This window comes from Salvia hispanica, chromosome 6, assembly GCF_029641045.1.
Source record: "Salvia hispanica isolate PSC_SH4W2 chromosome 6, Shi_PSC_v1, whole genome shotgun sequence".
In the NCBI taxonomy this organism is placed as follows: Eukaryota; Viridiplantae; Streptophyta; class Magnoliopsida; order Lamiales; family Lamiaceae; genus Salvia; species Salvia hispanica.
The window spans coordinates 30,751,407-30,775,860 of NC_142697.1; the positions used below are offsets into that span (position 1 = coordinate 30,751,407).

Sequence of the window (24,454 nt, forward strand, 5' to 3'; positions counted from 1 at the left end):
AGAATCCAAGGGTGGTGTTGATGCAAGCAAGAACGACAAAATGCTCTTGTTCAAGCAGATCGTGCAAATAGTGAGTGTGTCGCACATTCACGGCATCGCCATGCTAGAACTCAGGCCATCTTCGTTTATTTTGTTAGACACCAGGGATGTTGAATACATCGGTTCCACGACAGAGACTGAGCAATGTTGTGTGCAAGATTTTTAATGGGGAAGAGGTGGTCGACTTATCGATATGTTCAGCTTGAAGAGAAATTGTGTGCTTTCCCTGAAGGTTTCAAAACAAGAGACTTACTTTCACTAAATGTTTACTCTTTTGGACTTCTATTATTTGAGTTTTTGTGCCATTTTGAATCGAATGAAGCGCATGCTGCAGCTATGGCAGATTTGCACCATCGTATCTTGCCTCCGAGTTTTCTTTCCAGAGATCACAAGGAAGCTGGATTTTATCTTTGGCTGCTTCACCCCGAACCTTCTTCTCGACATACAAATAGTGAAATCCTGCAATTTGATTTGCTGTTTGGACTTGAAACCGCAAGAAGTCCCAACAACTAGGAAGCATCATGTGTTGAAATGGTTGATGATGTTGAATTTGATCTCTTGATTCATTTTCTTGTCAAACTAAAGGAATAAAAACTGAATAAGGCCTCCAGTTTGTTGATAACTTTGAATTTCTTAGATTCTGATATCTAGATGGTCGAGAGATGACGAAGTTGTTCAGCTGCAAAGGATCAGTTCGAGAGCCCATCTAGCTCAGTTTACAGGATGAATATGCTAAAAAACAAGTTGTTGGGAAACATGATGGAGCTATAAAGTGCTTACTTTTCCGTGAGATATAACCAGCTAGACAACGAAATGCTACATACGACACGATCAGACAGCGATGTCCTGAGAAGATGCAACCACTTGTCTCAAGGTGGAACCGGCATGAAGAGAAATACGTGAGCGTATTGGAACCTTCTTCGATGGTGACCGCAAGTTTGCTTGGTATAACAAATTCGAAGTTTGTGGGATTTTGAGAAACGACGATTTTCTTAGTTCAACAAATAAGGTGATTTGCTCTTTGTGTTTCGACCCTGAAAAAGAGTACCTTGCCGTTGTTGGGGTTTCGAAGAAGATCAAAATATTCGAGTTTCATTCACTATTAAATGATTATGTTGATGTTCAGTATCCACCACTACTTGAGATGTCGAATAAATCGAAGTTCACTTGTATTTGCTTGAATTACTGCATCAGAAATCATTTGGCTCAACTGACTATGATGGTGAGGTACATATATTTCTTAACATCATGCAATTAAATTTGTTTTTGTGTGATTAATTATCGAGTTGCATTGTTTCTTCGGCCCTAGCTTGTAATGACCCGGCTAATAGACTGACGGCTGGTATAACAAATTCGAAGTTTGTGGGATTTTGAGAAACGACGATTTTCTTAGTTCAACAAATAAGGTGATTTGCTCTTTGTGTTTCGACCCTGAAAAAGAGTACCTTGTTGTTGTTGGGGTTTCGAAGAAGATCAAAATATTCGAGTTTCATTCACTCTTGAATGATTATGTTGATGTTCAGTATCCACTACTTGAGATGTCGAATAAATCGAAGTTAACCTGTATTTGCTAGAATAACTACAACAGAAATCATTTGGCCTCAACTGACTATGATGGTGAGGTGTAGGTTTTTCTTAACATCATGCAATTAAATTTGTTTTTGTGGTGATTAATTATCGAGTTACATTATTTTTTCAGCCGTAGCTTGTAACAACCTAGCTTATAGACTGACGACTGTCCCCACAGACCAACACAAGTCTTTCCAGCGTGCTTTGTCCTCACCCACACGCTCCCTGGGAGCAGCTTTGTAGGGGGTCACCCATCTTAGAATTACTCCAGGCCAAACACGCTAAACTTCGGAGTTCTTATAAGATGGATGTCAGAATAGAAGATGCATCCGTTGTTATGAGTAGCACCTATCAAATCTATAAAGCTCTCCTCGAATATGCAGTCACGTACCTGCATATCCTCGGAATCCCTCACGTTTGGGTGTGTTTCGGTTCATTCATGTCTCCCTCCGCTTCAGATGCAGGAGCCGCTCCTTGTCCATGCCTCTGCACCAGCGTCACTCCCTACTCTTGTGTTACATGGTGAGTGAGTTTCTCATTTCATAACTTGATTTTTAATAATCAATAATACATAGTATTAATATTATGACCTCAACATTGAAAATTGTCTTGTGTAATTTGCAAATGAATTCTTGATTTCTAATTTTAGAGATAAGCTTTGCAAATACTCACATACCAACATATATCTTGATTTTCACTTGTAATGAAAGGTCCAATTATTGGGCTTGCTATAGAGGAAAAACAAGATGATATTGCTGCAAATGAAGCTACAGAATTTAGTATTAGAGATTCCAATTTACCTACCAATCCTAGTAATAATAATAATAGTAATTGCACTAGAAGTTCAACTCTCACCTATTTTGATAGTTTAAACAGAGGTGAAACATTTTCAACTGATGTCACACCTATTTTGAGAAGAAGTCTCTATCTCAGAAATGATTTGGGTTGCTCAAGTTCTAACAAAATGATAAACCATGATCACAAACAAGGGTCTCAATCAATTGTCATGGACATGGCAAAACAGTAGGATAATAGGCAAAGAATTTGAATCTCGTAGTAAAGATTCGTCAAAATCATGCTCAAGGAAAGAGGTAAGGGGGGCATTTATAAGCTTAAAAGATGTAGAGTTTTCACCGAATAAGCAAATGAATATGGACTCTAGTATATCTTCTGATGTGATAGAAGGCCCAAACATTAGGAATATGTCTTCTCGTAGCTTCACTAACTTGAGAGAATGGTTAGAATCCATGGGTGGTGTTGATGCAAGCAAGAACGACAAAATGCTCTTGTTCAAGCAGATCGTGCAAGTAGTGAATGTGTAGCACGTTCAGGGCATTGCCATGCTAGAACTCCGACCATCTTCGTTTATCTTGTTAGACACCGGGGATGTTGAATACATCGGTTCCACGACACAGACGGAGCTATTGTGCAAGATTTTTCTACGGGGAAGAGGTGGTCGACTTATCGAAATGTTCAACTTGAAGAGAAATGGTATGCTTTCCCTGAAGGTTTCAAAACAAGAGACTTACTTTCACTAAATGTTTACTCTTTGGGACTTCTATTATTTGAGTTTTTGTGCCATTTTGAATCGTTTGAAGCGCACATTGCTGCTATGACAGATTTGCATCATCGTATCTTGCCTCCGAGTTTTCTTTCCATAATTCACAAGGAAGCTGGATTTTGTCTTTGGCTACTTCACCCCGAACCCTCTTCTTACCCTACAACTAGGGAAATCTTGCAATCTAATTAGCTGTTTGGACTTGAAACTGCAAGAAGTCCCAACAACGAGGAAGCATCATGTGTTGAAATGGTTGATGATGTTGAATTCGATCTCTTGATTCGTTTTCTTGTCAAACTAAAGGAAGAAAAACTGAATAGGGCCTCCAGTTTGTTGAAAACTTTGAATTTCTTAGATTCCGATATCAAGATGGTCGAGAGATGGCGAAGTTTTTCAGATCCGAATGATCAGTTCGAGAGCCCACCTACCTCAGTTTACAATATGAATATGCTTAAAAACAAGTTGTTGGGAAACACGAAGGAGCTAGAAAGTGCTTACTTTTCCGTGAGAAATAGCTAGCTAGACAACGAAATGCTACATATGACACAATCAGACAACGATGTCCTGTGAAGACGCGACCACTTGTCTCAAGGTGGAACTCGACTTGAAGAGAAATACATAAATCATATTAGAACCTTCTTCGATGGTGTTTGCAAGTTTGCTCGGTATGACAAATTCGAAGTTTGTGGGATTTTGAGTCACGACGATATTCTTAGTTCAACAAATAAGGTGATTTGCTCTTTGTGTTTCGACCCTGAAGAAGAGTACCTTGTCGTTGCTGGGGTTTCGAAGAAGATCAAAATATTCTAGTTTCATTCACTATTGAATGATTATGTTGATGTTCAGTATCCACTACTTGAGATGTCTAATAAATCGAAGTTCACTTGTATTTGCTGGAATAACTACATCAGAAATCATTTGGCATCAACTGACTATGATGGTGAGGTGCAAATTTTTCTTAACATCATGCAATTAAATTTATTTTTGTAGTGATTAATTATCGAGTTACATTGCTTTTTCGGCCGTAGCTTGTAACGACCTAGCTTATAGACTGGCGACTGTCCCCACAGACCAACACAAGTCTTTCCAACGTGCTTTGTCCTCACTCACACGCTCCCTGGGAGTCACCCATCTTAGAATTACTCCAGGCCAAACACGCTTAACTTCGGAGTTTTATAAGATGGATGCCAGAAAATAAGATGCATCTGTTGTTACGAGTAGCACCTATCAAATCATTAAGCTCTCCTCGAATATGTAGTCCCATACCTGTATATCCTCAGAATCCCTCTCGTTCGGGTGTGTTTCGGTTCATTCATGTCCCCCTCTGCTTCAGATGTAGGAGCCGCTCATTGTCCATGCCTCTGCACCGGCGTCAATCCCTACACTTGCCCCGGGCGTTATAGAACCGAAATGGAAAGAGTTTCTATTTTTAGGGGACGAAATGAGTATTTGTTGGAATCTAGTCCGATTAATACAGTTTGACTGAAACACACGTGTGATAAAAGATTTGATTTTTTGAAATTAAATAATATAGAGTTGATTTACACTTTGAGTAGATGATCGTAGTGTATCAATTTTTTTTTAACCGATTCGTGGTGAATGAGAAATAGTAAATTAAAGTTTGTCGCTTAAATATGAGGTTATCTCAAACACTTTAAATACTGATTATTCAATACTAAATTTGAAAACTTTTACAAATCAGAAAACTATGGAGTACAAAATATTGAGAATTTAGTATAGTAAGACCGTTCCATATTGGTACAACTATGTGTTTCTCTCTAGTCCAAGACTATGCCCCTTTTATTTCTAACCAAACTCATTAATGAATTTTTACCAAACACGCCCTAAACCCCATCCCCAATCCCCCATCTTCCTATCACCACCAACGTGCTTTGAATAAACAAGCAAACGCTGTAAATTTCCGAAAAAAAATCAAACTTAATTCTCAATGGAAACTTCGACCGGCAATGCTCTCCTCCTCCTCTCCCCAAATCCACACACTCTCACCGATTTCAATTCATCATTTAACCATCTCAACATTCTCATTTCCTCCTCACCTATCTACTCGCACACCGGTCCCAATCCAACCGCAGCCGCACGCAAGGTGTTTGCTAAAATCCCCAAACCAAAATTGACCTTCTCATCCACCACACTTTCCAGCCAGGACCTCTCTCAAACACCACAAAAGCGTAATTGGCTCAAGCCGGCCGCTAGAGGATCGCCGGCGGCCCAAGCCCTGTTTAAGAATCTCTCCACTCTTGAGCGGGCGGTCATCGGCGCGGCTGCTGGTGGGATTGCTGGTGCATTTACTTATGTGTGTCTTCATCCCCTCGATACGGTCAAAACCAGGCTGCAGACAAAGGGTGCATCCGAAATTTACAAAGGCGCATTCGATGTGATTGTCAAGACTTTCCAGAGTAAGGGGATTTTAGGATTCTACAGTGGCGTTTCCGCGGTTATTGTCGGATCGACGTTCTCCTCTGCAGTTTATTTCGGAACTTGTGAGTTTGGGAAGTCGTTTTTGTCGAGAATTGGGAGCTATCCGCCTCTGTTGATCCCTCCAACAGCTGGGGCAATGGGGAACATTGTATCGTCTGCGATCATGGTGCCGAAGGAATTGATCACGCAGAGGATGCAGGCGGGCGCCAACGGGCGATCATGGGAGGTCTTGTTGAGGATTTTGGAGAAAGATGGAATCTTGGGGCTGTATGCTGGATATAGTGCCACATTGCTTAGAAATCTGCCTGCTGGTGTTTTGAGTTATTCGTCGTTTGAGTATCTGAAAGCTGCGGTCTTGAGGGAGACAAAGCAGGCGAATTTGGAGCCGTATCAGAGTGTTGGCTGTGGGGCTTTGGCCGGGGCAATATCCGCCTCTTTGACAACTCCTTTGGATGTAGTGAAGACTAGGCTGATGACACAGGGCCACGGGGAGGCTGTGAACAAGGTTTCTGCTGCCATGTATTCGGGAGTGAGGGATACAGTCAAGCAGATACTTAAGGAAGAAGGGTGGGTTGGATTCACACGTGGGATGGGGCCTCGAGTTTTCTATAGTGCTTGCTTTTCTGCTATAGGGTACTTTGCATTTGAAACAGCTCGGCTTACAATTTTGAATGAGTATATAAGGAGAAAGGAGCTTGAAGTTGTTGTTGTTCCTGCTGATGCAGTAGCTGATCAAAGTGGCTGAGATATTGAGCGCAGTAAACCTAGCAAACTTGATCAAATTAGTTGAAAATGAGGCTGCATTGCTGCAGGTTATCTCACCTTCTAATGTAATGGTGTTTGTTTAAGAAGGGTTCCAGTTATTCAGCCTTTGAGTCACTTCAACTAGTTTTTGTACTTTATATTTCTTATATCTGTTGTCTATTACTGGTGTATATCTGAAGCCTTGACATTTTCAATAACAGTCATAGCATATTAGTACTGGATTTTCTTCCCAATACTGCCTTATGGATTTACCTAATATGTTATGATACATAGGAATGTTGTATGGAAACTTTTGTTCTTTTACTGGATGTTGTAGAGTAAACTCAGTTTGCAATTGTAATAGCAAATGAAATGGATGTGTAGAAATCATAGTTGAATGCTTATGAGCTGCATTTTGGAAGATAAGTAATGTGTTTCTCGTAGTTTAGATCCATGTTTGTGTGTAGTTTCATTCATTTACTGGTTTAGGGAATCCTTTTTGAGTTGCTCTTCTTCATGTGGTAATGAGGTTTATTACTGCGTTTAACCTCTGCATCTAATGTTTTGTCACCGGAGACGCCCTTTCCCATTGAGTGTGTATTTCTTACATCTTCAAATTCTTTTTTCAAATTTGGTCTTTTATTTCCCATTTCTAGTTTGCTTTATTACAGTCTCACATGGTTGTATTACGAATCTGAGACTGTTGGAGAACTTCAAGAATCAAATTCTGTGCAGTGAGATGGACATAAACGGAGATCTGTTAGCAACCTTCTCTCTTAAATTAGCTGTGTGTAATTTGATTTTCAGAAGCCATAGTACTATCTATATATGAAAACTTTTTTTATATTCCGATTCTTTATTCTTATTAGAATATACTATCATGTTTTTACACAACAAATTTAACGACAATCTTTATTCTGATTGGAAAAATTAAGATCATGTTTTTACACAACGTATCAAATGACAAACATGGTGTGAAAAATATAGAGAGTAGTAAACACTCTAAAATTTCTCATTCTACAAAAAGTAGTAACAAAATATCTAACAACAAAATATCTCATTAGTTTTATACTAATAAAATATCAGTTGGTGGAATGTTGACTTTATTTACCGTTTTATAGTATGAATATTGACATCTAATATCATGAAACTTTTAAAAAGTTGGATTTTCTCACGAACTTTAAATTTGGCAAATAATATCACAAACTTTACCATGGGTTTGTTTTTCCCATGAATGAAAAAATTCCCACAAATAATATAATGATACATATTTTTTTTCATAATTTCTTGACAACAATTTTGAGGGCTTCAAGTTTTTCAATCTTTGAAGATATTGTTTCTTGAAGCACACCCTCCAAAATTGTTTAAAAGTGAAATAGGACTCTTAGAACCCATTTAATAAGAAAAGTGGGATATGAGAAGATATGTAAAACAAGATAAGAAATGCAGGTTTCGTGTCAAGATATGCATAGAAAATAAATTATCTAAATTTGTATAGTACTCCATTAAATAACATTGGCTTAACTTGGCAAATTGGTGAGTTACATAAACATGATTAAAGTTATTGTCTTATGTAGAGCTTTGAGTTAAGCTAAAATAAAATATCAAACAATTAGAAATGTCCACATATGATTACCTATGTTGGTATTATTATCATATCAAACAACACGTCATTATTATGAGTTGGTCGGAAATGACAAAATATGATTCTTGTGGGACGGGGAGGGAGTACCAATCATATTTGTTTAATTTATAAACCAGCAACACATAGTAGTCCATAGTCCATATACTGGAAGGAGGGAAATTTTGGTTTTCAATTTCTGCAGTATTTACTTCTCAAGCTTCACACCAAAAAGAAAAACCACCTTCCGTATTCGGTATTCCACTCCTAGAAAAACCCTTCAAATCTGGATGATTTTCCCTCCAAAAATCACACCGGAATTTCAAGAATGCCGCCGTCTCCTCTCAATCTCCTCTTCCTCCTCCTCCTCCTCCTCCCATCCATCTCCACCGCCCACAACGTCACCTTCTTCGAAGACGCATTCTGGAGCAACCCCCAGCTCGACTCCTTCTCCCTCACCAAACACAAAGACTGCAGCGCCCCCCCTCCTCCCTCCCCCCCCTTCGGCCTCGGCCGCGCCTTCTTCTCCAAGCAAATCCGCTTCCTCGACCGCTCCACCAACGCCACCGCCTCCTTCTCCTGCCGCTTCTCCTTCACCTCCTCCACCTCCCCCCCCTCCTGCCCCTCCGGCGACGCCCTCGCCTTCCTCATCGCCTCCTCCACCGCCGACTTCATCCCCCAAGACTCCTTCCTCGCCGTCGAATTCGACTCCAACACCAGCCGCGTCGCCATCGCCCTCGACAACACCACCCCCGCCTCCTCCGCCCCCGCCGGCTTCCCCCTCCACCACGCCCGAGAGGTCACCTCCTGGATCGAATACCGCCACTCCGACACCACCATCCGCGTCTGGATCAGCCACTCCAACCGAATCCGCCCCCGCCACCCCATCCTCTCATCCAAGATCGACCTCTCCACCCGCTTCAAGGACCTCATGACCGTCGGCTTCACCGCCGCAAACGTCAGAGGCTCCTCCGCCTACACCGTCGAGCGCTGGCGATTCAAGACCTTTCTTGGAATCGTCCCTCCCACAATTTCAATGGACGGCCTCAAAACAGGGGATTGCTTTGTTTGCTCCCAATTCGACACCACCATCGAATTCGGCTCATTTCAGCCTCGTCGAATGCGGAAGGAGATTCTGATCCTAATCGTCGTTCTCACGACCTTCGCTGCGCTCACCATCTTGTTTGGAGCAGCTTTAGTCGCCTGCGTCTGCGCTGTCAGGCGCCACGGGAGCAAGCGGGCGCAGAAACAGAGGAGGGCGTATCGTTTCCACGAGGGGAGGACCGTGCCGATGATGCTATCCCTGAGCGAGATCAGATCCGCCACCAATGGATTCAGCCATGATAGGATCATAGGGGAAGGTGGCTCGGCTGTGGTGTATGTCGGAAAAATCCCGCATTGTGGGACCGTGGCGATCAAGCGTTTCAACCACGAGAGCCACTACGATGAGTCATCGTTCTCCCGTGTCCCTTTCAACACCGAGTTTGCTACAATGGCGGGGTGTTTAAGGCACAAGAATCTTGTCCAGATGCAGGGGTGGTGCTGTGAGTTGAATGAGCTTGTGCTTGTGTATGAATACATGGCTAATGGCAGCCTTGATAAGCTCCTCCACGGGCGAACGCCTTGCTCGAGGCTCCTCACGTGGGAGAAGAGGCGCAACGTCGTCCTTGGCGTCGCGTCTGCGTTGATCTACCTTCACGAGGAGTGTGACAGCCAGATCATCCACCGAGACGTCAAGACCTGCAACATATTGCTTGATGTAGAGCTGAATCCGAAGCTCGGTGATTTCGGGCTGGCTGAGGTTTTCAGGCAGAGTTTGAGGGGTATGATAGAAGGGGGGAGGGATGGGGCAATGGGGTACCTAGCGCCGGAATATGCCTTCTCGGGCATCCCCACGGTGAAGACGGATGTGTACAGCTTCGGGGTGGTGGTGCTGGAGGTGGCATCAGGGAGGCGCCCGGTCGATAAAACGGGGTGTCTCCTGAGCGAGCATGTGTGGGGGATGTGGGAGAGAGGGGGGTTGGTTGAGGCGGCTGATCCGAAGCTCGTGGGGAGGTTTAGCCGCGGGGAGATGGAGAGGATGCTCGTGGTGGGGCTGGCGTGCGCGCACCCTAACGAGGAGATGAGGCCGAGGATGAGGGAGGCTGCGCGGATGCTGAGAGGGGAGGCGCCGCTCCCGGCCTTGCCTACCAAGAGGCCTGTGGTGATGATCCAGTCAGTTGTGCCTCAGATAGCTGAGGAAATGGTGTTGAGTTGTGATGATACAGATACACAATGGTCTACTCCTAGAACACATTTTAGCAAGAACCAATACCACCCTGATTTTAATGCTTGAGTTGAGTCACTATCTACCAACTCTTTGCTTGCTTTCTCCAGTTTCATGACTCATTCATTCCTACAAGATTGATGTTGATGTTGTAGTATAGTTGATAAGAAGTACTAAGCCCAATTTCTCATTTTGAAAAGGCAAATTTGGGTCAAGTGCTGCTTGCTGTATTCAGTGAGAAGATTAATGATAGTAGTACATTTTTTTCTCAGACTGTTGCAATTGTTTTGTGAGACAAATTTGGGCTAGTTAATATAAAATTAAATTCACGATTGTTACGGTTTAATGTGGTATTAAATTCACTATTGTTATACTCCCTCTTCCATGAAATATTTTTCGAGTTTGACTTAACACGAGTTTAAAAATTGTGAAGAGAGTGAATTGAAAAAGTTAAGAATGAGGGTACCACTATAGTAGTATTAGTTTTATAAAAGAATAAGAGTATAAAACGTCAGTGAAAGTGAGGGGTAATTACAATTTACATACAAAATGTTTCATCAATGTTTCAATTGAATATAAAATGTTTTAAATTAACAAATATCATGCAAAAAGTTTAATTAGTGTCACGAATTAGTACATTCTATCTAAAATCACTAACCCTATTACTTTTTCTTATTTTTCTCCAAAATTATGCCTAAAAAACATGATATTATTTCTCTAAATAATATCTTATGCATTGCCATATGGGCATTTTATCAAGCAATGCATTCACATTTAACTTTCAGTTAATATTTGTAGCTAATTTTAGAGTCGAAAAAGATGAAAAATAAGAAAGAGTAATGATGTTAGTGATTTTTAGATCAAATGTACCAATTTGAAACACTAATCTAACTTTTTGTATGATATTTGTTAACTTAAAACATTTTGTACAAAATTGAAACATTAGTGAAACATTTTGTATATAAGGTGTAATTACCCTGAAAAGTGAGATCAATCTATCAAAAATAGACAAAAAAAAATACAGTGGATAATTTTTCACGGATGAACCAAAATGGTAAAATTGGAGAATATTTCACGGACATGCGGAGTATATATTGAAAAGCAAGAGTAATAAATTTGGGCCATATTTAAAACGGATCAGCCCATTTAATCAGGCCCGAGGTCTATACAAACAATCCCCAATTTAAGGAAAAACCTCTTGCGTTGAACCCTAATTCAGTACACGCACAAATCAACCATACCTGTGCAGTTTTTTTTTCTCAGATTTGTTTTCGGTTTCATTTCAAATTTAGCAATTTTGCGTTAATTTTTGTTCAATCTATGCAATTTTCATTTATGATTTTGAAGAAAATGCTCGATGATGGAAAATTTTAAACATTGAAAAGGCGTGATGATGGTTCCGGATTCATCACTGGCCTCGGTGCATTACCTGGATAATCCGCCGCCTCCGCCGCCACCACTACCACCGCCATTTAAAAATCAAACACATTCACACACGCGCACGCGGAGGTTGGTAGATTGTCCGTGGTGGCGCGTGAGGCCTTTGATGAATCTGTCTCATTCTTCTAAGCCGCTTGTGATTCATAAGCTATGAGATCTGAGGGCTGAGTTTTCTGGATCTGAAAATTTTAATTATTTTATAGAGCAATGTTGTTTTCATAATTTATAAGGCTTGGTGTAAATTGTTTGTGTTTTTGTTAGTGCCCTGTGATGTTTAATCCGATATGCGGAATGGTTGCTTTGTTTGCCATCGGTAGCCTCCACTCGCCTTCAATGTTCATCACCATCACCATCATCATTGTGAGTTAGCAGCTGTTGCTGTTACTCTGATTATTATTGTTATTATTATTATCAATCCAGTAAATCTATGTGACCAAATTTTGGATTGGGTCGATGGACTGGCTTTGTTGGTATCAGCGACCATTTACGCATATTTGGATTCTGAGGGCATGCAATTTTTTGATGACTGCATTTTCATTTGGATTGTTTTGTTTATACTTCATTCCTTTGTTGTATAATTTCAATATGATGTCTTTTGAGCTACTTTCATTTTTTTGGTATTTCATCTCTTTCAAAAATTTGTGTTCAACTATTGTGTAATGTGTGAACCCGAATTTTACTACTGGGATTCCATGTAATAGGCTATCGCCATCCAATGAATTCACGCATCATTGTAGTGTGATCGAAAATATACTTGCAAACGGTAGATATAACTTTTTATTATTATTCTTTAGAATTCAAATACGCTTAACATTCATTAAAAATAGGAACGGTATTTACATTAAGTTAATTACATATCATACTAAATATTATCAATAATCCTAAAATCAAATATTTTACATAAACAATTAAAATTGAACAACATTTCATCTCAATGAACTGGCTTAATTGAAAATAAAATGTGGAACTAAGAATATAAATTTTAAAGGTCACATAACAAATACTAGTACTACTCATTTTCTTAACATTTTTCTTTCATAGAGGCAACACGATGGGCTTAAGCTTTTACTATATGAAAAAATTTCCTTGTTTTATTTGATACTCCACTATCGAATTTTTGGTATCATGACGATGATATACTACAATGTAAGTAACAATTTATGCATCAAATGATCCAATCCTGACAGCTTTTATTTGAATGACTTTCCATTGCGCTTGAGCCATGAAGTTAATACTCCACTTAAAATCTGTTAATTTATAGTTCCACTAATTACAAAAGTTTTTTATTTTGAATGGTGCAGTGGTATTGCGGGTTTGTAAATTCAAACAATACACATTTTTAGCTGTATTTTTTTTATTGAAAGTGAATTACATTTCCAAGGTATATACATTATAGTAAAAGTTAATCATATGGTTTGTTGATTGTAAACTAGTATAGTCGCACTCAATAATACCGAGTTAATTGCTTATTAATTAAAAGGTCTTTTTTTTTCAAATTCTAAAATGAGAGAAGATAAATGTACTTATATTGTACTCCACATGTCTAAAATTATCATTTACAATATTGTAATATCATAACTTTTTGATTGTGTAGCAAAATGGGGATGAGTTTAGAAATCTACACACCGATCGAAACAGAAATTGATTGAAAAAAAATCCATCGTCTTAGTTGCTATTCTGTTGGAGTGAATCTGAAGTTTTTGAATAACCAAAAGGTTTTAATATTTTTAATTTAGATTCATTTTATAAAAAATACAATTTTTGGGATTAACTCTGTAATTAACAACTATTAGCAGGTGTCAATGAAAATAAATGTAATTCCATCAAGGTCTGTAGGGGTGGGAATACGGATATCGGGTTTACCCATACCCAACCCGATATCCGCCGGGTATTGGATACCCAATATCCAATTTTATGAGATTTGGTATGAGATTGGATATTGAAATTTAAGATAAATCGGGTATTGGGTAATCCAAACAGGTATTGGATTTTACTCGAATATCCAATATATTATTTAAAGCAATTTTTTAAATTAGGTTTAGCCATTCTGGACTTCAAGAGCTAGGCTAATTTATTTACTAATTACAACTTACTAGGTTAATTTTCTATAAACTTATATAAATAAGTCAATCTCTCTTACTTTAGGTCACGGCTTCTCCAAACTCTCAAGTTTTACTTATTGCATAACCAACTCATATGGTTTTTATATTTTAGTTAATTATTTTGACTTTTGAATTACAGTATATTATAGATTGCTTCTACTATTTAATTAAATGTGCAACTTTTATTATTTTACTGACATAGTGCATAACCAATCCCCATAAATATAATCAAATATTTAAAAATAAAAATGACCCCATTTTTTTATAGTTTTATACTACAAAATATATACAACATTAAAAATATTAGTCAATTTAAATATTTCTATATTTATATTAATATATAAAATTTGAATTTTTTTTATTAGTTATTAACACATGTAAAGAGTCGGGTATTTGGGTACCCGATACGTCCGGTATGGATACCCAGGGTGGGTATTAGAGTACCCGAAAATATATCGAGGCGGGTTTTGGATAGACAATTAAATGATTTTTGGGTTTGGGTACCCGATTTTTTCAGATCGGGTATCCACGGATACCCATATTCTCATCTCTAAAGGTCTGGTCGTATTTTATGAATAAATAATAAAAAAAAGGGAAAAAAGAAAATCGGAAGACGGCGGTAAAAAGTGTGAGAAGAAGAAAGAGGTGAGTGGCGCGGCTACCTTCGCCGGAAATTGAGTAGAGAAATAAGTATGTTGGAAGCAAAGAGGCTGAATAAAGCAGTGGTTCCTGAATCCCTAATTCCTCACCCTTCTCCAGCTAACCTCCAGCCCACCCGTCTTGCCCTCCATGTATCTCCTTCTCTCTCCCCACTGCAATCATTCATTCCTCACTTTCTCCTCATACATTTTACATTTTTTGTTGCTGTTGTTGTTGCAGGCCAATGGCGACGCCTCATCTTGCTCCCTTTATATCGCTTCCGCCTCCCACATTTACAAACTCCGGGTTAATTCATCAATTCCCTTTCTAATTTTGTGTTTCTCTAAAAAATTAGAGACCAAACACTTATTTTATCTAAAGTGAGGGATTTAATTTCACTTTTCATTCATTTGAAATGAAATAATATTGTTGGAATGTGTAGAGCTTAAGATGGTTATGTAGTTGGAATGAGTTTGTGGTGTTTATATATCTTTCATGTATGGCTCAGATTGCATTGGAGGATTCAGTTGTTGGTCAGGGAAAACAGAATCTCCTAATCCCGGAACGAACAGAGGTACTTCTTGCAAGGGATCAATGTGTTTTAGTAATCCAAATTTTTTGATTCACCTGATTTAAAACTGATGTTGCTCAAGGTATTGGAATCATTCTTAGTGGATCGATGCCCTCATAGGTCGGAAATCCAGAGTATTGCGCTTGCTGAAACGGAAAGTCAGGACTTTTTTTCCTCTTTAACACTTTTCCCCCTTTTCTGTTCTACTCATTGCTCTAAACTTTGTGCCAAACATAACAATTTCTCTTTACATTCAAAACAAGCTTTATATACATATTTGGAATGCCTTATTGCTATTATGCTTAACATAAACTCTGAAAATATTGAATATTGTCTGGAAAACATGAAACCTACAATTTATAATATGAGGGGACTATAGTTTGGCGAACATTTCTTTACTCATAATCAATATATTGAAGGTGTAATCCCTTGGGAAATAGTTTTTGGAGGCAATGCTGCATCTGTAGGTTTTGTTAGTGTAATGTTTCCATGCTTTCAGGTAAGGGTTGCTCACTCTTGGGAAGTGTAGACTCTCACGGTGACCTTATTGTTTCTCGACTGGATGCTTGCAATGCAGGTCAGAATTCATTCTACTTTCTCGTCACAGAGTAACTTTTTTTTTGTCCACCATTGTTTACTGGTTCTGTATATAATTTTTTATGTGAACTCGGTATAATGCACTGTTGCACTCTTTTCCTTCTCTTATGTACTCTTGTTGATTATATTAGAGAAACCTGGTCAATATGAAATTATAGCTGAGGTATAGCTGATTCGAGCCCCGCCAAGTAGTGCTAAGCTCGAGCTTGAGTTGTTTGTTATCAAGTCGAACTTGAGCTTTATTTATTAACAATTAACAGCCATGAATGTACCCCATTTGTATGGTTATGCGTTCATCATGTGACGGAGGGAGCAATGTTCTACTTACATAAGTCACTTTATGTTAAAAATAAAGTGAATTGGGCATTTATTACAATTATTACTAATTATAGGGAAAAAAATAAGCTTTACCAGGTTAATAATTTTATATTTTCAAGTTAGTTTACATAAAGAGAGTTTTCATATGCTAACAAATCGAGTGGTGTCTTGCCGAAAGCTCAACGCATCGACAGCAATAAAGTTGACAGTCAATAGTAGTTTCAAGAGCTCATCATTTCCTGATCATACTTTATAATTCCTTTTCAAGCACAGAGTTGTAATAATTTAAATTTCCTTGAACTTTTCTCAACGGAGGGCTGCTAAGCCAATTAGTTACTTGATGTTTTAACTAAAATATGCTAAAAGTCCACTTAACTGAAATCGACATTTTTCCACTGCCAAGTAAAGTTAGGGGCATAATATTGCATCCAGGCATTTTTCAGCTGGGACTTACTAATATAGACATATTGTTCCAGATATAGATGGGTCTACATATTCAGTATCTCCCCGAGATTGTGGTGTTGGAGAAGGAAGCTGGGCAGGCCTTTGCTTTAATCCAAGTCAATTGTCTATGGTACAATCGTACCGCTATCAAATTCTTTGTATAGTTATATCTGCTCTTGGCCTCTTGCTGATATTGAAACTTTCCTCTTGATACTAAATCCTTCAGAAAGGTGTACTTTTGTGTGTCTCAACCATTCAATTCTTTTCTCAACTAATGTCTTGGTTAAAATGAGATATTGCTTGTTAGTAGACTATTGATTTCTTGACACCTGTAGCCTTAAAGTTCACTTGTCCTGTAATTACTAATTTACTACTAAAGGTAAAAATAGATGCTTTAGACATGAGAATCTAAGGCCATTTAGGTGCACCCCATACTGGCAGGTTCAAAATTGATAAACAAGTATCGTGCTGGTGCTGATAAACCTAAATGATTCCTTTTGAGCATATAGATTTTCAGAGTTGGGTGGCACGTTTATATTTCAGGATCTTTGTTAGGCTTGTTATATGTAGAACAATAAAACATAGACATTTGCGGAGATTCGGAGAAGTATATACACATAGTAGAGAGAAATAGTAGGTATATAAGTATTTTTCATTACTTCATAAAGCACATATTTATAGTACAAGTGATGAAGCCAGACTAGGTTTCATAACCGATGTGGGATACTTATATTCTATAACATTATGCATCTTGCAGCAAGGAAAAACTGCTTAAATTGGTCTGCTTATTCTTTTTTCCCCCCCTCCCCTTTCTTTTGGACAGTCACTGTTGGGGTTCAGTGCCTTTTATGATATTTTTTGAGTGCTTGTCTTTGAACTTTGAACTACTAGGAATATTGTTGGATAATCATCTTTAGACTGTCTGATTAACTTTACCTATTATTGTTTCAGGCAGCTACTGCCCGCAGCTTTTGCAAGAGCATTGATGTTTATGATCATGATATTCATCTACGCACTTTACGTACGTGAGTAACTCATTTCCATTTTTATTTTTCATTTGTTTTGTTGCTCCCCTTATCTTTTCAGAATTTATACTCCCTCCGTCCTATTATAAGTGATGTGTATTCCTTTTTAGGCCATCCCACTATAAGTGAGACATTTCCTTTTTTTGGCAAAAAAAGTAACACTATATCTCTCTCTTCCTACTTTTTCTCTCTACTTTCTTCACTCCTAAAAACCTGTGCCCAAAAGAAATGTGTCACATGAAATGGGACGGAGGGAGTAGTATCTTAGTGAAATGGTGTCTCTATAAATATTGATAGGTAATCAAGAAATAAACAATATTCTAGATGTTATATTGCACTTTACTGTAAAGAAACCTATCTAAAATTTCAAACTGTAATCGCACAGCAGAAAAAAACTGCATAGTTGTTAGGAAGGTCTTGTATCTATTAAGTTGCTCTCATGTTACCTTCTACAAAGCTTGTACCAATGTCAAGGAAATCGAAACAAAATTTCATGGAGGTGTCATTTTCCGACTTCCGAGGTGGAACCGTTCCTTAAAATAGCGAATGTGTTTCAAGATCCAGAATTTTTACAGAATTTGGATCAACTGTAGTTCATTTAGCTATGATTATCAAAGCTGACAAAGGATTTAAACATATTAGATCAGCAGCACCATTACACTTTAGGTCCATTGCATTTCTAGATTTTGCTACATTCGTCTGCTTTAACAGCTGAATTTTCTGTTAACATTTCAGGTATGAAATTAATATTTGTTTTATTTGTCACTTATATAATAGTCATGTTGCAGATTGGGGTTCCCAACCTCGCTAATTTTCATGGACAGTTTTAAGGAGAGCGGAGGTTCAATGTTAGCCACCACAGAAGGTTCCCAGGTACTTATTTTAAGGTTTTCCACATGTCGCATTTAACTAGCTATTAAATGAAAAAAAGTTCCTGTTATCCTATAATGACATATTGTTTCAATCTTATTTGAACTGCTGCAGCTAAGTGTATGGGATTTACGAGTGAAAGAAAATGGGGGCTGTGTGCAAAGAATCATGGGATCTGTTGGAAACATGTTATATGCAGTCAGTATGTCTTCATCTGGTAATATTGCTGTTGGTGGTGAAGACCGCACTGTGACTGTCTATGATCCACGCAGGTTAGAACTTTGAAGCTTCTATGTTGACGCATACCTTGTAAAATGAAGTGCATTTGGAAGGCTTATTTAGTTTCCCTAATATTGATAACTTATTCCTCATCATTTCTTATGAGGAATGAATTTTAATACTATAAGCTATTGAGAGACATTATGGATTATGTTAGAACTAATTTTGACATACTCTGTATTATTGCAGATGGTGTGCAACATCTAGATGGCTGAACTGTTCAAAATACGAGGTAAGTTGTGTTGCAATTATTCGTAGTCAAATCGGCAGAGTAGTTATGTACCCAGAATATCGGTAACCTGGCCAAGATCGCCAGATTTTTTAATCTCTTGAATCCATCTTCTAAAAAAACAATTATCATGTGCTTCTTCGGTGGCATGGTGTGGAGCAGAAAGATTTGTATCATGAATCGAATGTGTAGCACTTACTTTGCTCAAATACTCAGCTTGGATTCTTCTTTAACATTACGTGTTGTCTGCAGATAACTGGACTTTGTTTTTCTTCCGTTGATCCGAATTATCTATATGTACAAGGAGTTGATTATGAGGTAAATGCTTTTGCCAATTTTTTTAGCAATGTGTGTGCTCTTGTTTGTTTTCAGTTATTCAATTACATTAAAATTTCTTGCCACTCCAATTATAAAAATAATAGTAACTTAATATTTGCAGATTATGTGCGGACAATGGAGAGAAAGTGAGAAGGCCTTTTCATTTAGAGGGGACTCAAACTGGCTTGGATTTAGCAAGGTTCATTTCTATCTTCATCATATAAGGCATACAATTTTGTTGAGTAATATCAAATGGCAAATATGGTTATTTGCTGCATACTTACATATTTCATTGTCACGGTGCAGTGTTCCGATAGGGATATTTTGGCTGGATGGTGCGACTCGGGCAGCATATTTGTTGCTGATGCGTCTGAGAAGAACGTTGAAATGCATGTCTGAGCGCAGCTGGAATATTATCAGCCTGAATCGCGAATCATGTATCGTTGTCTGAGTTAAGAGTAGTGTTAGCCATGGAAGAGTGGGGGGAAGTTTGTCATATAGTTTTGTGACTTTTACCTAACTCAAATGTTTAAGATTCTGATGAGTCAAAATCACCCAAATGTCTGAATTTAAAGACATTTTTGTATTTCTGATGTCTAGCTAGTAGTATTTGAATTCCCAAATCAAGATTCCCGCTTCCCATAAAACGATATTTGTCTTGTGGAATACTCCCTTCGTCGCAAGTTAATCGAAGCGTTTTTTTGTTGTAACATTTAAATAATTGGTGCTTCGGAGATTAAGTGATGAGAAAATTAAAAAAAAAATCTGGAACATTGTCATATTTTGAATATTCTAAATTGACCATGTGAATATTGTCATCCACGACTTCTTATACTTATATTATAAAAAAATATATTTTAAATTTAAATTTAATTTTGATAATATAATGACTAGTTAAGATTCGAATCCTACAAAAGAAAATGAAAACGAAGAACATCTCTATAAGAAAAGAGAATAAAAACGTATTTGAATAATTACTTAAGTCAATTTTTGCAGGGGTTTTTTAGATTTTTCAATCCATGACCGAATCAAAGAATTCGTTAGATTGACCAGTTCGGATGAGTTCATAAAATAATGAAATAAACATTTCCAAAAAGTAAATCAACAAATTTGTAAAGTATAAACGTCATTGTTTTCTTTTGACAATGAATAATTTTGAAAATGACATATTTCCTTTTTGTATAGTTAATTAAAAATATTCGAAACTTATTTGATAATTAACTCATCGTAACATACATATCACAACCTCAAATTGTTGTGAATGGAAGTTCATTCCATTGCAAAGGAAGCATTATATGTTTACAAAAGTTCAATAGTGCTTAGCTATCTTTACATATTTTAATTTTCAAATGTAATATTTATTCTACTAATATAAAAGGGAATAAATAATGCAACATTTCTGCTTTTTGTAATCTATTCTATATAAAAGGGAATAAATAATGCAACACTTATGCTTTTTGTATATTTGTGTTCACACCCAAAAACAAGAAAAATTCTAGCACCCAATGAGGAATTGCAATGCTAATCTCCCGTATATATGTGGGAAAGTGCTAAGCACACACGTTTATGAGAATTGTGAAGCAACTTATTTGTAAGCATTACGCTCATTAATTTAATCTGTATTTTATGTTATTACTTGTTTTACTTTATCTGTTTAGTTTGATTTAAATACTGCATAAAAAAATTATAGACATAATTAATTTTACAAATTATAAAAAAACAATCAAAACTTAGATTAGTTATTTTAGAATTTTATTGATAATTCATATAAAATGAATGTCATTAATGTAATTATATTTGAGGTATTTAAATAAAAATATTTATAACATAAAACAAATAATGCTAACACGGACTAAACGTGAGCAAAGCTCGCAAATGATACTTACTTAAGATACATAGGTGGCTTTTATTGTCCTCTTTTATGTGGCGTTGGGATTTCTCTCGTCCTTTGGTTTTATCATTATTTCCCTTCTTTTTTGTTTTTTTGATATTCTTTTAAAGTTTATTTTAGTTGAGTTGAACTTTGTACTTTATTGTTCACTATTTTTCAGTGTTTTCAGAGCCTTTTATCTAATAAAAAGTTTAATATATATAATAAGTATAACAATTAGTATAGGTTATTAATGATAATATTGGCAAAATATGATTAAAGCAAACAGGTTGTCTGACCAATTTTATTCATTTTGTTCATCAATTATGAGAAATGCATTTTTAGCCGAGATAAATTTGATTGTGATTTTAATGATTTTCTTGTTGAATTAATAATGAAAGTTCTCTTCTTAGAAAAAAGTGATCTTATTTTACTTCTCCTTTCAAGACACTCAAGTAGCAATACTTTATAACATACTCTAAAAAAGTGTCGAGTTCAATATCTCACCTCTAGATAATTTTTCGTTTAAAATAAATAATTCTTGTGGATTAAAAGATTGGACCAAGTAAACGTAATTGTTTATGGGTGAGACCCAGTTTCTTAGGCTTTGGTTGGTCACGTTTCATGATCAAATATTAATTGTGGTCCAGCCAATCTTTTTTAACAAATGTCGATTAAATATTATTTCTAGGCCACAGAGTTAGTGGCCAAGAATTTGTGGATAATGTTTGTTTATTATATGATGTTTCCATATTAACATCTAACCTACCCCACACCTCTTCACCCTCACCATTGTTATAAATATAAATTTTTTTGTGGGCCCATTAAGAAGATTAAGAAAATACAACAACAAATAAAAAAAAGGTATCACTGGGAAAATTATTTGCATTCTTGATTTGTATAGATTGAGGAAATGAAAGGCCTACCAGTTCACAGTATGATAGTGCGACTGCCACGCCACAAATATTTCAAAAAAAATTTCTCTTTTAAATGGATTAAATCTAGTTTATCCTAGATGCAATTTTAAAACCAGCCATTTTATTAAATAGAGATAAAAATTTGCCATAATTTTAATTATACTATAAATACTTAGTTAACTTTAATTAAATACCCTTCGATATACAATTAATCCAAATTTACAAAGTTAATATATCATGTACTTTCTCTGTCATATCGAAAATGACCAACTTTTCTTTTTGGTTTGTCGTAACCAGGATGACTCATTACTAAAAAAATAAACACATTCATGATTCATCTCTAATTTATTCTCCACTCTTATTTTTTACTCTCTCAACTTAAAATCCATGCCCATAAGAAAATGTCATCTTCATTGGAACAGATAACAAAGAATGAAAGAATGTGAATCAGTATACTCTCTCAACTTAAAATCATGCTACATAAGAAAATGTCATCTTCTTTAGAACAAATAACAAAGAATGAAAGAATATGAATCAGTCAAATGCGCGAGATTAAAGAATTACTCCTCATGTAAAAGTCTTACTATTAGAAATAATGCTTACTTTAGTGCAATTACATTATTAAACTAATACACCAAAAAGTTATGAGTTTACTTTACTATATGAGTCATGAGTTTGCATCAAAAAGTCATTGGTTAGTAAAAAAGTTATTGTTTACAAAATCAAATCAAATCAAATCGAGTTAAGTTGGATCAATCGATATCGAGTTCGAATCTGGTTTGATTAGCGCCAGTGTGACTAGCATATAGCTTTGTTAGAGTGCATCCAAATGCGCCTTAAATTTGTAAATAGATTAAAAAATAAATCAATGTCAAGTCTCAAATTTGTTAATGATGAATCAAAATTCAGATGGTAAAAAGTTTCTTCTCCGTTCAAGAAATAGTACTTACTAAATTCTGAGTAAGGGCATCCACAGCGATGCGGTCTCGATCTCGTCTCGACGAGATGAGACGGCATCGAGACAGCCATGCGGGATCCGTCTCGTCTCGACGACACGAGCTGTCTCAACGCGTGACGCGTCCCGGCGAGGCCGGCCTTGAGCTGGCGAGACACGTGCCCACGTGGTGCGCGTGGGCGGCTGGCGTGACGCCCACTCGCCAACCCGCGAGTGGGTGTCGGAATTATGACGTCATAATTCATTTTTTTTTTAAATCAATTTTTCGAAAAAAAAACGGTAATATGACCGTTCAACGGTCATATTTTAATTTTTTTTTATTTTATATTCTATATACTCTTCTCCATTCTCCATTTTACACACAAACACACATCTATTCTCTCATCTCTCTTTCTTTCCTCTCCAATCACTTCTATAAAATCATTCCTTTATTTTTTTCTTCTCCCAAATTTAATCCATTATGGATCCATTTGAGCAAATGCGTCGAATAATGGAAGAATCGTTAGAAGAAGATCGACGTAGGGAGGAGGAAGCCGCCGCGCCTCGTCAAAGGCGACCCCGGACTTACATCCATCGTAACCGGGAGGAAGCCGCCGCAAGGTTGGAACGTGATTACTTCAGTCCGAACCCGGTAGGGTGAGATATCTACTTCCGTCGCCGTTTCCGAATATCACGCGCGCTATTTTTGCATATCGCGAATACATTGGCGGGACGGGAAGAGTACTTCAGAGAAGGGTTCGACGTTGTTGGCCGTCCTAGCCACACGACTCTCCAGAAATGTACTGCGGCGATCCGTCATCTTGCTACTGGACAAACGGCGGATTCGTTCGACGAATACCTGCACGCCGGAGAATCCACTGGGAGACTTTGTTTGTTGAACTTCTGCAAAGGCGTCCGGGCAGCCTTCACCGACGAATTTCTAAAGAAGCCAACCACCGCAGATTGTCAGTTTCTGCTCCGACTTCACGAACTAGTGCACGGATTCCCCTGGATGCTCGGGAGTGCCGATTGCATGCATTGGCAATGGAAGAATTGCCCTGTGGCATTGAGGGGGTCATACACGAGCGGCCACAAAGGCACCCACCCCACCGTTATACTCGAGGCCGTCGCCGTCTACCGGCTATGGATTTGGCATGCGTATTTCGGGGTCCCCGGCTCGAATAACGACGTCAACGTGCTCAACAACTCCGACCTCTTCGCTGAAGTTCTGAATGGTAAAGCGTCGGCCATCAACTTCATCGCTAACAATTGCCAGTATAAAGTGGGGTACTATCTTGCCGATGGCATCTATCCGAAGTGGCCAACCTTCGTGAAGACGTTCAACAGGCATGCGAACGAAAAAGCAGTCTCTTTTTGCGCAGAAGCAAGAGGCTGCTCGCAAGGATGTGGAGAGAGCGTTCGGGGTTCTCCAAGCTCGATTCAACATTATCAAAGTCCCGGCTCGACAGTGGTTTATGGAGAATATGGTCGACATCATGTATACGTGCATAATCTTGCACAACATGATTGTCGCCGACGAAGGACCTGAGGCGGGAAATTGGTTCGACCCTGAAACCCATGGAAGCTCAACCGCAAGTAGTCCACCTCGAACGAGAGTGCATCCGTCTTTGCAAGAGCGGTTGTCTATTCGGGTAAGGACACGTG

At 37.9% G+C, this 24,454-nt stretch overlaps 2 protein-coding genes and 2 pseudogenes across 3 annotated transcripts; all 4 read left to right on the forward strand.

Annotated features, from left to right (window-relative positions):
- Positions 1 to 2,311: 2,311 nt before the first annotated feature.
- On the forward strand, positions 2,312 to 4,156 carry LOC148923562 (protein SUPPRESSOR OF PHYA-105 1-like; annotated as a pseudogene).
- Positions 4,157 to 4,949: 793 nt separating this feature from the next.
- Positions 4,950 to 6,603, forward strand: LOC125203764 (protein MITOFERRINLIKE 1, chloroplastic). The gene has a single exon (XM_048102204.2). It carries the CDS (start codon positions 5,115 to 5,117, stop codon positions 6,348 to 6,350), a length of 1,236 nt encoding a protein of 411 aa, XP_047958161.1. The 5' UTR covers positions 4,950 to 5,114; the 3' UTR covers positions 6,351 to 6,603.
- A 1,695-nt stretch (positions 6,604 to 8,298) lies between these two features.
- Positions 8,299 to 10,305, forward strand: LOC125206564 (L-type lectin-domain containing receptor kinase S.6 pseudogene; annotated as a pseudogene).
- Positions 10,306 to 11,442: 1,137 nt separating this feature from the next.
- LOC125207504 (uncharacterized) lies at positions 11,443 to 19,654 on the forward strand. 2 transcript variants are annotated; one of them, XM_089061798.1, is made up of 13 exons: positions 14,397 to 14,569; positions 14,658 to 14,723; positions 14,926 to 14,991; positions 15,071 to 15,146; positions 15,488 to 15,565; positions 16,380 to 16,477; positions 17,299 to 17,372; positions 18,161 to 18,245; positions 18,357 to 18,514; positions 18,711 to 18,753; positions 19,003 to 19,068; positions 19,190 to 19,267; positions 19,375 to 19,654. In XM_089061798.1, exons 1-13 carry the CDS (start codon positions 14,471 to 14,473, stop codon positions 19,465 to 19,467), a joined length of 1,080 nt encoding a protein of 359 aa, XP_088917924.1. In that variant the 5' UTR covers positions 14,397 to 14,470; the 3' UTR covers positions 19,468 to 19,654. The 2 variants fall into 2 exon arrangements, with proteins under 2 accessions (XP_047962837.2, XP_088917924.1); XM_048106880.2 differs by lacking the exons at positions 14,397 to 14,569; positions 14,658 to 14,723 and adding an exon at positions 11,443 to 12,036.
- The last annotated feature ends 4,800 nt before the right edge of the window (positions 19,655 to 24,454 follow it).